This window comes from Mesoplodon bidens (assembly GCF_964165515.1).
Source record: "Mesoplodon bidens genome assembly, chromosome: 13".
Taxonomy (NCBI): Eukaryota; Metazoa; Chordata; class Mammalia; order Artiodactyla; family Ziphiidae; genus Mesoplodon; species Mesoplodon bidens.
In genome coordinates this window covers 4,356,590-4,372,962 of record NC_138169.1, presented here as the reverse complement: position 1 = coordinate 4,372,962, position 16,373 = coordinate 4,356,590, and the positions used below count along the sequence as shown (strand labels likewise).

The 16,373-nt window shown below is 47.3% G+C and overlaps 1 protein-coding gene across 1 annotated transcript in view; it reads left to right on the top strand.

Moving 5' to 3' along the window:
- Positions 1-5,302: 5,302 nt before the first annotated feature.
- Positions 5,303-16,373, top strand: part of TMEM132C (transmembrane protein 132C) — a gene marked incomplete at its 5' end in the record, with an annotated part of 375,994 nt that continues 364,923 nt past the window's right edge. The window contains one exon of the mRNA XM_081252152.1: positions 5,303-5,387. Within this exon, the coding sequence (XP_081108278.1) occupies positions 5,303-5,387 (85 nt within the window). The remainder of the gene's footprint in view (positions 5,388-16,373) is intronic.

Genomic DNA, 16,373 nt, shown 5'->3' with positions numbered 1-16,373 from the left:
TGCGAGGATTAAATGAGCGAACACACGCGAAAGTACTGGAAATAGTGCTCGGCACAAAGTAAAAGATCTGTAAATGTCAGAGGTGGTGACGGTGATGCAGCGTATACAGTTAAGGAAATGTCAGTGTGACCACTTCCATCTGTAACCAGTTGAAGCTATATTAACCCACTTCTTTTACTAAATGGACTACTGAACCCCCAGTGGAAGGGTGAGGGGGGGAAAATCCACTCTGTGGGTCTCTAGCAGGGTGATAAAAGCCTGGAAGTGCGGCAGGGAAACTGGATCTGGGTCAGGTGTGGAGGCATTTGAGCATCAGTCCTAAAAGTTGTTCTCCACAAGCCGAAAGCCACCTGCATCTCGCATCTTACCTGGAGAAGCTGGGCGCATGATCTCTGCAGAGGAAATTCACCTCCATAGAGGCGGAGTTCCAGTAGATACACCAGGGCAGCCCAAGGTGCTGCAGAGTTGTCTGTAAGGTTAAGTGGAAATTACAAAGGAATGATTTTTCAGTGTTTGTCCGGAACAGAAAAGTCTAGCAAGTGAAACCTGATACAAAGAGCAGGCCTGGCCAGCGGGACCTAACACAGGCGACCAGGACACCTGGTGTAGAGAACTGGCGGAGCTAAGCACACACCTGAACGCAGCTGAGTGGGACGAAGGATTATAGATCCAACCCCACTTCTGCCACTTCCCAGCTGGGGGACCTTGAACAAGCCACCTAACCTCTTTGACATCAGTTTCTTGGTCTGTAAGATGGGATAAAAATGGTACACATCCATAGGGCTGTCAACAGGATTCTTTGGCAATTAACAAGCATCTAATGATATTGTCCTCATCATAATGGTTACTATTACTGGTTAAGGAGCTGGAGGTAAAAATGTGTGAATCTCAGTTTCCTTGTTAGTAACATGGGACTGGCAATCTACAGCTTCAGGAGAGTCATTCACCAGACAAGTGCTCATTTGGGGCACACCCTCCTAGGGGTTGGGAACACAGGGGTGAACAGGTCAACCTCCACCCCCTACCCCATGGAGCTGACATGGGATGGGGGAAGCTGCAGATAGATAATAAGCAAATGAACACATAAATGATCAAGAGTGGGTGGTGATAGCCCCCAGTAAATACTCCCTAATGGTTAGATTCTTACTGGATGGCACAATGTTGCAATCTTTATCCACGTGCAGCAGGGAGTAAGGGAGGGGAGTAGGGAAGGATGTGTTGTTTCTACAGCCCACTTCCCCCTACCTACCCAGCCCCACCTTAGCCAGGCTGCGTGAGACCCTAGAATTTGTTAAAACAAGGGTTATGGATCTTACCAACATAAAACCAGAGTTTCAGCTGGCGGCTACAAGCTGACCACACCACCTCTGGGGCAGGTGGGGAGCTGATTTTCAATGTCACCACTGCCATGTACTAGCAAGGGACTGAACTTCCTCTTGGAGCCTCAGGTTTCCCACCTGCCCCAAGGTACCCCCAAGACTGCTTGCCCCCCAGTCTTTCTTTCCTCCCTGAAGGGTACCATTGGGGAAACCCCGGACTCTAACACTGTCCTACAACTCACACCCATCCATCGGCGAGGCTTTTGCCTTCGTCTGGAGCGGGCAGCCTAACTGGTCCACGCCTCCACCTCACCACTCCCTGCTACCTTCCCAGTCCCGGCCTGCATCCCTCCTACCCTCCCACAGTCAGCTCTTAACTGGACTCCAGGCGTCCTCTGCTGCCCCCTACAGGCTGTGTTCTACAAGAGGCCAGAGCTGTTCTGGGGGGCGGGGTGAGATCATTTTTTCCTCTGCTTCGTGGTCTTTGCACTTTTGGTTTTCTCCTCCTTAAAAGCTCTTCTCTCAGAAATCCGCCAACTTACCCACTTCATCTGCCCTCTCTAAAGTTGTAACCCCGAATCAGACTTCCCCTTATTCTGTTTTAGTTTTATTCATAGCACCTATCACTGGCTTCTAGGATGGATTTATTTGTATACTTCCTGAGAGTCCCCTAGACTATAAGATCCATGAGTTTAGGACCTTCATCTGATTTGTGCACTGCTAGAACCCCATACCTGAGCCTGACAAATGGTAAGCAGTAGACAGATATTTGTTGAAAGAATGGATGAAATGTCAAAGGACAATAGTACTCCCATTAGTGTCATTGCGAGCATTAAATGAGATGACGTTTATGTACAATAACAAAAGTGCCAGCACAGAGTGCTAAACATATACTTGCCTGCCTTATTTTTCATTTTTAATAGCAAGCACCATAGTTAGGATTCGCCATTAGATCTGCAGGACGACTATAGCTGCCTCATGAGGCCAACATATAGCCCTTCTTTTCCACGTTCTTAGTAACATATACCTATAGGTCCCCTATCTAGAGGCAAACCTTATAAGAAATTCCTGAGCTAAATTCCCAAGTTCCAACCCTCATTTTATGCAATGTTAAGAATTTGGAGTTTAAGCATGAACGACAAAAAAAATCTGAACTTGCCTTTTTGACTTATGCACCCTGGGCACATGTGGAAACAGCAGGTTTCCTCTTTCCAATCTCTCTTCTCTCCTATAAATCAAGTTAATTGTCTCCATGTGCCCAAAGCCCACAAGGAGTTTTGCAATAGCCCTTGAGGAGATTAGTGGTCTCTGATGTTGGTTATGAAATTCAGAAAAGCATCTGGAAGTAATCTAAGTTAAGGAATTAATGATTTGGGGGTTAAAAAATACATGCCTTAAAAAATACAGGAAACTCTTTGCCCATGAACCTCTAAGTTCACACCTCTGTTTTGGGGGGTGGGTTCCTAAAAAAGATAAATCTTTTGTTTGGTTTTGTGGGTGCTTGTTTGGTTTTAAGAAGGTCACGTGGTAGATTACATGGGATCCTAAACTGAGATTTGTGGAAGAGAAGCACCCATTACCTGGGTCTCCTTTTGTCCGTCTGGAAGAAGCAGGAAAGTCTCTTACAGTCGATGGATGCTAGGAGACTGTGGTCTCAAGGCATATCTGAGACTTGGAACACCCTAGGATGGCAGATGCCTTTGGGGACTGTGAAGTGGATTTACCTGCCTGAAACTCTCCTTTTTCTTCTCATTTTAGAATTTTTATGTATTGCCCTGTGGTTTGTTCAGTTTCACCCCTTCTGATTACTTGAACCATGGAGTCCTGGACCACAACCTGTGTTTGGCTCTGCAGTAGAGAGGGCGATATTCTGTGCCAAAAGTAAAGAAATGATGTGTGTGGGGAGGGTGAGGCCGACCAAATGATGAACCTACGAAGAAGAGCAGGGGAGTGGCCGGCATAACTGGGGGCTTTTTCTTTTATTTCTCTTATCAGACAGGAGGGAGAGAGGAAGCAGACCCCAACCACTCAGTCAGGAAATGATGGCTATGTTGTATTTCTCACTGAGGCTAGAAACATTTAAATGAAAAAAATATTTATTCTCCAGTGACTTTCAAACTAACAAATAAAAATGAGGAGGAAATGTGCCTTCCATTTCAGGAGCCCGAGTCTACCTTATGACTGTCTCCCAAGGCTATGTGTAGATTAGCTGAATGAACTGAAAAATTGGGCAGCTATCAGCATTGTCCACCTAAAAAATGAAGTCTCTGCTACCCAGGCCTATGAGAACCAAGGTTTCGCAGTTTTCTTTCTGGCCTGGCTAGTTTTCCCAGCTGCCTTCTGCCCACATAAGGCAAGCAGAGTGGACCAGTGAGCCCTCGTTCTCTGGAGGCCGTCCAGCTGGGAGAAGGGCTCCTGGGATGGGGAGTGCCCTCGGACCCTTTGCCCCCAACCCCCAATTTCCCCTCATGCTCAGCTCATGATCCCCTGTAACTGAGTCGGGACAGCAGAAACGGATTTGCAGTGCTCAAGACGTTTCACTTTTGTTTCTTCTCACCTGATAAAGGATATTTTTTTCTTTTATTTTGAAATTCATTCCTGCCTCTGGCAACCAGGAGCGATGGTGACACATGACAACACTGTGAGCTTCTTTTCTGAGGTTGGACCGAGTCAGCCTGGGTGAGAGCTGGGCCCCTGAGCCCTGCCCCTGGGGAGCCCAGGACACCAGGGGACCGCCAGGCCAGGCTATGGGGTTTGGGGGAAGCGCACCGGCTGGGGGAGGGCTGGGCCTCCAGGGCAAGGCTGCTGGGCTCGGAACGCACTGCCTTTCACTCACGGACACGAGGGGGAGTCGGGGTCCTGCGTTCAGATTGTTCATCCCTGGGAAGCAGATGAGGCCCGAGAATGTGTATCAGTAACCGTGCAGGCAAGCAGCTGGGATCCACGCGGGGAGGGAGGGCAGCGCTGGGAACGTCACAGAGAAGAGATTTGGGGCGCGAAGTGGGGTGGCGAGTCCTTGTCTGAATCTGCAGAGAAAAAGCTATTGCAGGAGCAAGTCTGGCTGGGGAAGGGCGCATTTCCCCCCAGAACAGTGCATAAAAACACATGGGCATGGGGGCGATATCCAACAATATAGAAGGATATACAGTGTAAAACGAACCTTTCCGTCACCCCAGCGTTCCAGTCCCCTTCCTGAGATACCGCGTTGTCTTGCTACACACACACACACACACACACACACACAAATATATACACATGTGCGCACGCCTCTGTAGAAACCGTGTCCTTCTCGAGTCTGTCCTGCCCGTTGCTTTTTCCCACTGAACAATCTCTCTGGGAGAGCTTTCCTTATCAGCTGCAGGGGAGTTTTAATTCCAGATGTCCCCAGCTCTCAAGGCAAAGACTCAGGGGACAACCTGAAGTTCAGGTGCGGCGACTGAGGACCCCGGGAGGCTGGCGAGGGGAAGCGTCCGGCTCCATCTTGCGTCGCGGTACCTGCGCAGAGCTCTCCGGGACGCGAGCCACAGGGCACGAAGGCGGAAGGCTGCAGGGAGGAGGAGGGACCCCGCGGGTGCAACCCGCTTCCCTGCGCGCCCCACCCCCTCTCTCGAGCGCCTGCTCCGGGACCCGCGCACTTTCTCCCCGGCATCCTCCAGCAGCCTGCGGCCCGGGGCGGGGCTGGGGGGCGGGGCTGGGGGGCGGGCTCCGAGTGGGCGGGACCGAGTGGGCGGCCCTGGGGGCGGGACGGGCCGCGGCTGCCGCGGCGGCTGAAGAAAAGTTGTCCCGGCCAGAGGAGCCTCCGCGGGATCCGCAGGCGTAGCGGCGTGCACCCGGCAGGGGCGGGGCGTGAACACCGGCTCCGCCGCCCGGCCGGCCAACTCGCTGCCGGGGGTGGCCCCGGGGCATGGGACAGCCGGCGGGGGCCACGAGCGGGCCCTGCGCCCCCGGCGGGCGGCGGGCGGCCTGAGCTGCCGGGACGCAGGATGCGCTCCGAGGGCGCGGCCGCCGGGCGGGTGGCGCCGCTGTGCCGGGCGCTGAGCCTGGTGCTGGCCGCGCTGCTGGGCAGAGGTAAGAGGCCGGGGGCGGGGGGCGTCGGTCGCGCCGGCGCTCGAGAAGTTCCCCACGGTGCCCAGGAGCCCGGGCGGTGGGAGCCGAAGGGTGAGGGTGTTGCGGGGACCTGGGTGAGGGCGCTGGCTCCCAGGCGCGGAGCGGCCCCTTCCCTAGATGGGCGAGCCCCGTTGGGCGCCGCGTCCGTGTGATTGGGGCGAAATTGGCTGACCCAATATCTCAGGGTTCGGGGTGCTTCCCGGGGTGAAGAGGGGGCGTGGCTGAGGGACACTGTGTGTGTTCACCGTCCCCGAGTTGCGTGAAGACTTAGCGCAACCCGGCACGGCCACGACGTGGAGCCGGGGGCCCGGGAGCGGGCAGCGGAGTTCTTTGCGCCTTCTTCCCCCGCAGCCTGGCGTCCCCCTCCCCAGCTCGGTCGGACTGGGACTTGTGACCCACGAGGGCGGACCGGGCCCTTTGTGCCCCGTTTCCCCCGCCATGGGGTCCCGCGGGCCGGCGTTGGCCCGCGAAGGAATGCGCAACTCCCGGGGACCTCAGCTCGGGAGAAACCCGGGACCCCCTCCAGGCGCCCCGCCGAGGTCCTGTGTGGTCTAGGAGCGCGTAAAGGTGATGGCGCGGGTGGGAGAGCTGGGGCTGCAAGTCGGAATCAGACCTGGGCTTCCCAGCAGCCTGGTCCTGGGGGGCCTTCCACCTCAGTCTCCTCACCTCTGCAATGGAATGATCGATCACCCTGTCTTGGGTTTAAGAGAATTCAGGGAGGGAACGCTTGGTGCCCAGAAGACTCAGGAAAGGTTGGTATTATTATGCAGGTTTTGATTACGTGCGTGTTGGGCGCGGGCCGTGGCGGGAGGGGCGGGGAGACGGGTCTCGGAGCCCGTGGGCCGCCGGTGCCGCGCGAGGAAGCCCCGCTCCTCTGGGGACGGCCGCTGCGCGCCCCGAGGCCGGGCTGGGAACCGGGTGCGGGTCAGCGCGCGGAGAGAGGGCTGGGGGCGCCGTTTTTCCGCTGCCTGCGCCGGGGTAAGAGTCTCGGGGCCATCGGGTGAAACCGAGATGCGCACAAGTGTCCGTGCCCTTCGCGCTGCGTCGCAGCTCCGGCCCCGGCCCCGGGCCCTGAGCGGGTAAACCGAGTCCAACCGGATGAGAATCACGGCTCTCTCCCGCCTAAAGCTCTTCAGGCTGAGCTAGAAATGCATTCGCAGAGACAAGTTGCCAGTTGATGTTACCAAGTAGCGTTTGCTTTTCAAAAGTCACTGCGCACCGGCTGGAATTCCAGAAAAATCTGCTTTCCTTAAGGGTGCAGGTCCCCAGATACACCAACCGGACAAAATTGCTGTTTTAAATACTGTCCCTTTCTCCCAAGAGCTCCAGGTAAACAGGAGTGCGTGCGTGCGTGTGTGTGTGTGTGTGTGTGTGTGCGCGCGCGCGCGCGCGCACGGGAACGCGCGCGTGTGTGACATATTTCTGTTTTATTCCGGAGGACAAATCTGTTAGAAAATCTGGTTACTTATTTCTGCCGTGAGCTCTGGGTTCTATCGTTTCTAGGACTCGGTTTCCCCAAATGGAAAGTGACCATTCAAAAAAAAAAAAATCCTTCCCCAAATACTTGCTAGAGATGTTGTGATGATGAAGTGACTTAATGGATAGAAAGCACTTCACTGAGGCAGGTGGTGCCGTTTTAATTTCAGCGAAGGGTGAAAGTCCCGATCAGGCTTTCTCCCTCCGTGAGAGGATTCAGTCAGGTTGGAACTCTGCTGAATGTGCTCTGGGAAGTAAGCTCACGTTCCTCCCCACACACCATCTAGAGGATTTTACTTTTGATTTAGAGAAGTGGCCATTAGAAACGTCCATGTGGAAGAGGCCAGGGACAGCAATTTTGTTGGAAAGTGGAATTGGGAATTTTAAATTTTATTTATTTATTTTATTTTTGGCTGCGTTGGGTCTTCCTTGCTGCGCGTGGCTTTTCTCTAGTTGCAGCGAGCGGAGCGGGGGCTACTCTTGGTTGCGGGCTTCTCATTGCGGTGGCTTCTCGTTGAGGAACATAGGTTCTAGGCGCGCAGACTCAGTAGTTGTGGCGCACCGGCTTAGTTGCTCCACGGCATGTGGGATCTTCCCGGATCAGGGCTTGAACCCGTGTCCCCTGCACTGGCAGGCGGATTCTTAACCACTGCGCTTCCAGGGAAGCCTGGGAATTTTGTTTTAAAGATGCTATTTACACAGCAAGTGGTGAGGGTGTTAGAGGTTAGGGGGAGATGCCCCACCCCTCCCCCCAAAGCCACCTCTCCCCCTGGCTTAGGGCAACCTTGATTTGGTGGGGTTTTCTCTCCCTGCTTTTGCTTGGCAGTTTTCACCGCATAGGGCTCTGCAAAATATTTTTCATTTTGTTTCTCGTGGTCATAAGCAGCAGTACATTCACCCTCTCAGATACCTCTGTAAAGAAAATGTTTGCTCCATGAATTTCTTATAGAGAGGGAAGTTTTCTGACCCTTGTTTAAATTTTTACTGTCGTTTAAAAAAAAAAATCCATCGCTGACTGTTCTTGCTGAAGGATTTAAGTGCTGATTTCTGTAACCCTCAAAACCACTGATCAATTTTTAATACCAATTGCAAGCTGATGTTCAGCTGTGGATTTAAGGCTCTGCAATTCCTCAGGGTTTGGAACAGAATCATTGTTCTTGGGCGGTTCCATAAATAGACCAGGGCACTGAAAGAAGGGAGTCTTCCTAAGATTTAAGTCTTGGGCTGAGGTAGATGACGCGAAGTGTCGTTGAGCTATGGGTTGAGGAACTGGCCCCGTGTAAAGGGGAGGAAAGGGCAGTGGTAGGCTGAGATGCTGTCAGAGGTGAAGTGGTGGTTGTCAGTCACATAGGGGGCCCCCGGAAGGTCACACAGGCCGGAAATCTCTTTTCGGAAGTCTGGGGCCAGGTATATTTCACAATTCAGAAGGTAGTAGGTAGATAGACAGATAGAGACCCAGGATCATCCATGTATATTGTCTAACACCCAGCCCAGGCTGGGTGTGGAGTTGCCGCCGTAATTGGACACATAAGTCATTTTGCATGAAAGATGTGAGTATATACATAGAAGAGGATCAAGTCCCCAGGTAGCCTCATTGTACTTTAGAGCAGCCGTGGTCACCAAAAGAATTAAACACCAGCCAGCCAACCTTTGGATAGTGAGAACTTTGGGGATTTTGAATTGCTGATTTGGGATTTAGGGGCTGGGGTGGTGTCATGAGTAGGAAGAGGTTGTGGCGGGGGAGGGGGCGGGGGGGAGGTCCTTCTCGGCTCCCACGTGCACCCTCTTCCCACTGGTAACCACTAGTGTGTCTCTCTCTCTGTGAGTCTGCTTTATTGTTGTTGTTGTTATATTCTCTAGTTTGTTTCATATTTTAGATTGCACGTGTAAGGCTCACGCCTTGTCTTTCCTTATACTTGAAGTACACACACACTCTTTGCATTAGGCACACACCCCTTCCTACACAAGTTGAAACTCCCTGCTGCGTTGAAGCTTCTTAGAAGTGATTTCAGCTTCTCGGAAGCCGTTCTGTTAAACCACCGGACTCCTAGGCCTGTCCTAGTTCTCTTGCTCTACACCCAGGGCTCTAGATCAGCGCTTGCAAACTTCATGACCTGCACGCAAGCACTGTTCTGTCCACAGAGTTTTTAAAATAAAAAACTGAACAAGCTCCCCCAAATCGGGAGAATTCACATATAAAACTTGGGATTTCCAATTTCCCCTAAGAGGGTGGGCGCTCTGCCGACCTCGGGTGCGCATGCCTGTAAGGCTACATCGTGCCAAAGCTATGTCCCCCACCCCGGCCCCTGGGTGGGGTGTTTATTAAGTCCTTCTCTTCCCCCCCTTACCTGCCAACCCCTTCCCAGCCATTTGAATTTGCACCTTCAGCTCTTCCTCCTTTATCTCAATATTCATCCTTAGCTTAATCACAAATGTGGCTAGAATTGGGCAGAGAAGAACCCAGAACTCTCAATTATATTAGCAGTTAGCACTTTCATGAGCAGGGGTTAAAACAAAGCCTTTGGATGTATTAGATATTTCATAACATCCATAGTCTTGAGAAGCAAGGTTAATAAAAACCAAACTTTGGCATTTTAATCGGAGTGAAAGGGGGTATTACTGAATTAATGGAATAAATGGAAAGTCTGATGGATAGAATATCTCCCTACAGCAGTCTGCATTGTTTAAAAGTAAGGTTTATTAATGTAATTTTCATACAGTAAAATTCACCCTTCTGAGGATAGAGTTTTAATTTTGATGAACGCACATGGCCATGTAAACGCAAACACACCTGAGGTATAAAGAGCACTTCCGTCACCCCCCAAATTCCTGGGTGTTTCTATGTAGCCACCCCCTCCCCTATACCTACAGGCCCTGGCAACCACTGATTTGTTCTCTGTCCTTATAGTTTTGCCTTTTTCAGAATTCCATAAAAATGGGATGGTGCAGTATGCAGCTTTTGAATCTTCTGTCTTTCACTTAGCACAATGCATTTAATATTCACCTATATATCAACAGTCTATTCCTTTTTGTTCTTTTCCTTAAGTTGAGCTATAGTTGATTTACAATATCTTATGTTTCAACCATATGACATAGTGATTCAAAATTTTAATGGTTATTCTCCATTTATAGTTATAAAATATTGTCTGTATTCCCTGGGCTGCCCAATATATCCTTGTAGCTTATTTATTTTATACATGGTAGTTTGTACCTCTTAATCCTCTGTCCTTGTCTTGCCCCTCCCCCTTTCCTCTCCCCACTGGTAACCACTAGTTGGTCTCTATATCTGTGAGTCTGTTTTTTTTGTTGTTGTTGTTGTTAGATTCACTAGTTTGGTTTTATTTTTTATCTTATTTTATTAATACATTTATTTATTTATGGCTGCGTTGGGTATTCGTTGCTGCGCGCATGCTTTATCTAGTTGCAGCAAACAGAGGCTACTCTTCATTGAGGTGCGTGGGCTTCTCATTGCGGTGGCTTCTCTTGTGGAGCACGGGCTCTAAAGCGCAGGCTCAGTAGTTGTGACGCACGGGCTTAGTTGCTCCGTGGCGTGTGGGATCTTCCGGACCAGGGCTCGAACCTGTGTCCCCTGCATTGGCAGGTGGATTCTTAACCACTGTGCCATCAGGGAAGTCCCTGTTTTATTTTATAGATTCCATGTGTAAGTGGTAAAATACAGTATTTGTCCTTCTCTGTCTGACTTATTTCACTAAGCATAATACCCTCCAGGTCCATCCATGTTATTGCAAATGGCAAAATTTCGTTCTTTTTTATGGCCGAGTAATATTCCATTGTATATATGTACCACATCTTCTCTATCCATTCATCTGTTGATAGACACATAGGTTGCTTCGATATCTTGGCTATTGTAAAAAAAAAGGCTGCTATGGGCTTCCCTGGTGACTCAGTGGTTGAGGGTCCGCCTGCCGATGCAGGGGACATGGGTTCGTGCCCTGGTCCGGGAAGATCCCACATGCCATGGAGTGGCTGGGCCCGTGAGCCGTGGCCACTGGGCCTGCGCATCTGGAGCCTGTGCTCCACAGTGGGAGAGGCCACAGCGGTGAGAGGCCCGTGTACCACAAAAAAAAAAAAAAAAAAGGCTGCTGTGAACATTGGGGTGCATTGTCTTTTTGAATTAGTGTTTTCATTTTCTTCAGATGTATGCCCATGAGTGGAATTGCTGGATCATATGGTAGTTCTATTTTCAGTTTTTTTGAGGAACCTCCATACTGTTTTCCACAGTGGCTGCACCAATTTACGTTCCTACGGTGATCAAGGGTTCCCTTCCTCGTCAAATCAAAACCACAATATCACCTCACACCTGTGAGATGGCTATAATCAAAAAGACCACAAATAGTCTATTGCTTTTTAATACTGCATAATATTACAGTGAATGGATACAGCACTGTTTGTTTATTCATTTCCTAGTTGAAAGCCATTTAGATTACTTCCATTTGTGGGTCATTATGAAAAATGTCACTATAAGTATTCGCAAACAGGTTTTCAAGTGAATGTTTGTTCATTTCTCTTGGGTAAATACCTAGGACTGGAATTGCTGGCTGGTGTGGTAACTGTACACATAACTTTATCAGAAATTTCAAACTTTTTTCAAACATGGAAACATTTTGCAATCCCACCAGCAAGGTATAAGAGTTCCTGTTGTTTTGTATCTTCAGGACCACTTAATGTTATCCCTTGTTTTAGTTTGATTTTATGTAGCACTTCTAATAGGTGTGTAGCAGTATATCTTTCAAGTTTTAACTTTTATCCTATGACTTATAATGTTGAGCATTCTTTCTTGTGCTTACTTACCATCCTTATACCTTCTTTGGTGAATGTCTAAATCTTTTGCCAGTTTTTTGTTGGTTGTTATTTTCATATTATTGATCTTTGAGGACACTTTATATATTATGGATTCAAGTCCATTTTCAGATAGGTGTTTATAGAAATTCTCCCAGTATGTGTCTTGGGAAGAGCAAAGGATTTTTTAATGAAGTTTGGTTTGTTGAGTTTTTTTCTCTTAGTAATTGTGCTTTTGGTGTCACATCTAAAAAAATCTTTGCCTAAGGTTTACAAGGACTCTCCAGATGTCTCTAGTGATGTTCAGGTGTTTTATATCCCTGCTTATTTTTTAATCTTTTTGTTCTGTCCATTATCGACAGAAATGTTGAAGTTATGGGTTTGTCTAGTTTTCATTTCAGTCCTGTCAGTTTTCCTTTACGTGTTTTAAACACTGTCTTAGGTACATATACGCTTAGGATTGTAATGACTTCTTGGTGAACTGACTCCTTTCTCGTTATGTAATATCCCTCTTCATTCTTGGAAATATTCCTTATTCTGAAGTCTGTTTCATCTGATATTAATACAGCCACCTCAGCTTACTTTTGATTAATGTTTGCATTGTAGTATCTTTTCTGTTTTTTCAAAAAAACAATTTGTGTTTTTATATTTTATGTAGATTGTTTATAGAGAGCATGTAGTTGGGGTTTGCCTATTTATCCAATCTGATAATCTGTATCTTTTAATCATTATATTTAGACCATTTATATTTAATGAAATTTTTGATATGTTTATATTAAAATCTATCATCTTGCTTTTCACTTTATGTGCCATCTGTTCTTTACTCCTTTTTCCTTCTTTTTCTGCCTGCTTTCCTACTGAGTATATATATATTTTTTGTTTGTTTGTTTGTTTTTGTTTTTGTTTTTGCGGTACGCGGGCCTCTCACTGTTGTGGCCTCTCCCATTGTGGAGCACAGGCTCCGGACGCGCAGGCTCAGTGGCCATGGCTCATGGGCCCAGCTGCTCCATGGCACGTGGGATCCTCCTGGACTGGGACACGAACCCGTGTCCCCTGCATTGGCAGGCAGACTCTCAACCACTGCACCACAAGGGAAGCCCTGAGTATATTTTTTATGGTTCCATTTTTTCTCCATATTGGCTCATTATTTATACCTCTTTAAAATTTAGCCATTGCTGTAAGATTTACAAAATTTATCTTTAATTAATCAAAGCCTGCATTCAAATGAGGTCATACTGCTTTATATGTTGTGTAAGAACCTTAAAACAGTATATTCCCAACATTTTTTCCTCTACATATAATTCTTTTCAAGTGCATTCATCTTACACCCTGGGTATGGCTAAGGGAATTTCCACTTAGAGATTATTTGTATATACTTTGAAGAAGGATACCAATTATGTTTAATTGGCTTGCCTTTATTTCTTAGTGGGTACTTCTGATATCTTTGAAACCGTTTTCTCTGCAGGACTTGCTTCTCTCTCCTACCTGTATGCTGAGCTGAACAAAACTGTTTCTACACGTTAGGGATTTAGAAATTACTGCCTCTAAGGAGAGGACAAAGGTAAAATACAACCCAGCCAAAGTCTGAATTAGCAAAATTTCCAAGACAATGGTTATACATATCTCCCAGAGTGAGTAAGTCCTTGTCTTCTGAAGTGTGTACATTTCTTTTTCTTTTAATTTTTTTGATTAAGGATGACCTTAGTGGTATATTAAGAGTGTTAAGTTCACACTTTCAAATGTCTGGGATCCTAAGCAACTCAAAGACTTGATGTAGAAGTCCATGTCATCGCTACATAATTTTTTTATTATTGAAGTATAGTTGACATATAGTATTATGTTAGTTTCAGGTGTACAGCATAGTGTTTGAACATTTATATACATTACGGATTGATCACCATGAAACGTCTAGTAACTATCTATCACCATACAAAGTTATTGCAGTAGTATTGACTATATTCCCTATACGGTATAGTACATTCCCGTGACTTATTTATTTTATGGCTGGAAGTTTGTACCTCTTAATCCCCTTCCAAAAAATATTTTTTCTTTCTTCCTCACACCCTTCATGTTGTCAGTGACACGGGGGGCTATCACTTACAGATTAAGTAAGGATGCCCTGTATCATGGAAGCAGAAGCTTACTTTTGAGTATCTGTTCTGCCAGTTCCTGGATGAATTGGTCAGAAGCATCAGAAACATATCAGGGCAACCTAAGGACTAAGGGATTGGGATCTTATGACCCCGAAGGTACACTAAGGGACCAGTTTCCTAAAAGTCTGAAGTTGCCAGTTCAAGAGTCCTGGTAGTTATCATGGATATCTGGTTTCAGGGTACCACTGCTGGGATACAGGGGCTCTAATTATTTTATTTGTTTTTATCTCTGTGCTCATGTTTTAGATTCAGGGGAGAAAGACTCCCTTAACCTTGGCTGAACTTTAGAATCACCAGGAAGCTTTAAAGAATGCTAACATCCAGACTCTACACCTAACCGATTGGGCCAGGATCTTTGTAGTAGTGGAGTGGAGGTGGGCATAGAGGTAGGGTTGATCATCTTTACTTTTTAAAAGCTCTTCAGGTGATTCTCAGGTGTAGCCAGGGATGAGAACAGGTTACTTAGCCCCATCCCTGTCTAGAAAAGATTAAGACGATCTGATGGACAGTTCCACCATTTTGTATTCAAGGGAGAAGGGTATTTCTCCCAGAGAAAGGTTGAAGAACTGTTACAAAGGAAGGCAAGAGAGAGTGTGTGTGTAGCAAAAATTCTTGGAGGAAAGGACAGCTCTTGTGAGCCTACTTTGTAGGATTCTGAGGCTCTTTTAAGGAAAAAAAGGGACATAGCTGCTCAGCACAGTGTATTCACCTCCTGAGGCTGGTGTAACAAATTACCATAAACTGGGTATTTTAATGTAACAGAAACTTACTTTCTCCCAGTTCTGGATCCAGAAGTCCAAACTCAAATGCAGGCAGGGCCATGCTCTCTCCAAAGACTCTAGGGGAGGTTCCTGCTTTGCCTCTTTCAGCGTCTGGTGGCTCCTGGCTTCCTTGGCTTGTGGCTGCATCCCTCCCGTCTCCCTCCATCTTTACATGGGCTTCTGTGCATGTCTTTCCCCCTTCTGTCTTACAAGGACACTGGCCATTGATTTAGGGCCCACCCTCATCTAGGATGACCTCATCCCAAGGTCTTTAATTACATCTGAAAAGACTCTGTTTCCAAATAAGACCACATCCATAGGTTCTACGTGGACCTATCTTTTGGGGGCCACCATTCAACCCATTACACACGGTAATATTTGGCATGTGGTAAAAGGTCAAGAAATCACAGCCGTTATTATATGTGTAGTTATCAAAGCCATGGAGAAGAAAAATCACCCAAAAAATCTAATAGAAACTACACATAGATGCTTTTTAAAAAAACGGAGAAAATGAAAAGAATTAGAAGAACAGTGGATTTGGCAGTATCAGGGAATAGGAAAAGCTCCTCGAGTGTGCGGTGTCTGTTCATTATCAGCCTAAACAGAGAGCCAGGGGTTTAGATTCTAAGACATCCCTTGATGTACTTCATGCTTAAATACAGCTTAGACCTAATTCCATTTGGCTTAGTTTCATAACACTCTTGATACTGTCTTAAACAACCCTTCTCCCTCTGGGGTCACAGAACCACCAGAAACATTCAAAGCAGCTCCCATGCCTCCTTTAGGTTAATTTTTTCATCCAACTCTTCAGGCCACTCTTTTCATCATTCTTGCTCAATCGGTCCCTCTGGCCCCTTAATTATAATGCTTGATTTCTGCCGCATTTCCTCACCGACTCTGTGGACTCCGATTCTGTAGAAATGTGGATATAACACTGCCCACTTTGGCACATGGGGGTAGATTAGCAGTCCCTTGAGGCAATTCTCTTATTTGCAAAATAAACAGAGGAACTTTAAGACACTCATCCCACCCCCAGCACACACACAGAACAGAAGGCTGGTACTGTTCTTATCGTGGAGTTCCAGCTCAGTGATGATTTTAAGCCAAAATTACAAAAAAATTAAAAAATAAAAATCTCACACCTTAAACAGGAAGTGGCTCTGGAAACATGGTTTTGTCTCCGTTGGAAACAGTGAGGTTGTGTTTGAGGCCCTGACACAGGGTTTCCCCATCTCCCCAATGGAAATGGTCTTTGAATAGGCACCAGATAATTCAGTTCATTAGTCTCGACCCCTTTAGTTGCAAATGCCAAAAAACTCAGCTTATGCAAATGGTACCAGAGCAAAAAAAAAAAAAAAAAAAAATTAAGTTAAATTAAAAAATGGGAGGGGGTTGTCTAAAAAATGTATTAGGTCAGGTAACTGAAAAAATACCAGCTAGGCTTCAGGCACGGCTGGATCCAGGGGTCAATCAATGTAACCAGACACTGTTTCTTTCCACCTCTGTCTGCTCTGTTCTTTGTGTTGGCTTCATTTCTGAGTGGTCATCATTGTCACCAGCAGCTCAAGGTTTACATTCTATCCACACAGCACACCCCAACAAAAATAAAGTGACTTCCCAAATGCTTGTAGAAAAAGTTGATGGTGTGAATCTCATGGTGGTCACTGGAGTCCCTGGCCCAACCCTGAGCCAGTCACTGTTGGGGGGCGGGGATGGAGTTTCTGATTGGTCAGGTCTGGGATACACCAATCTGGGAG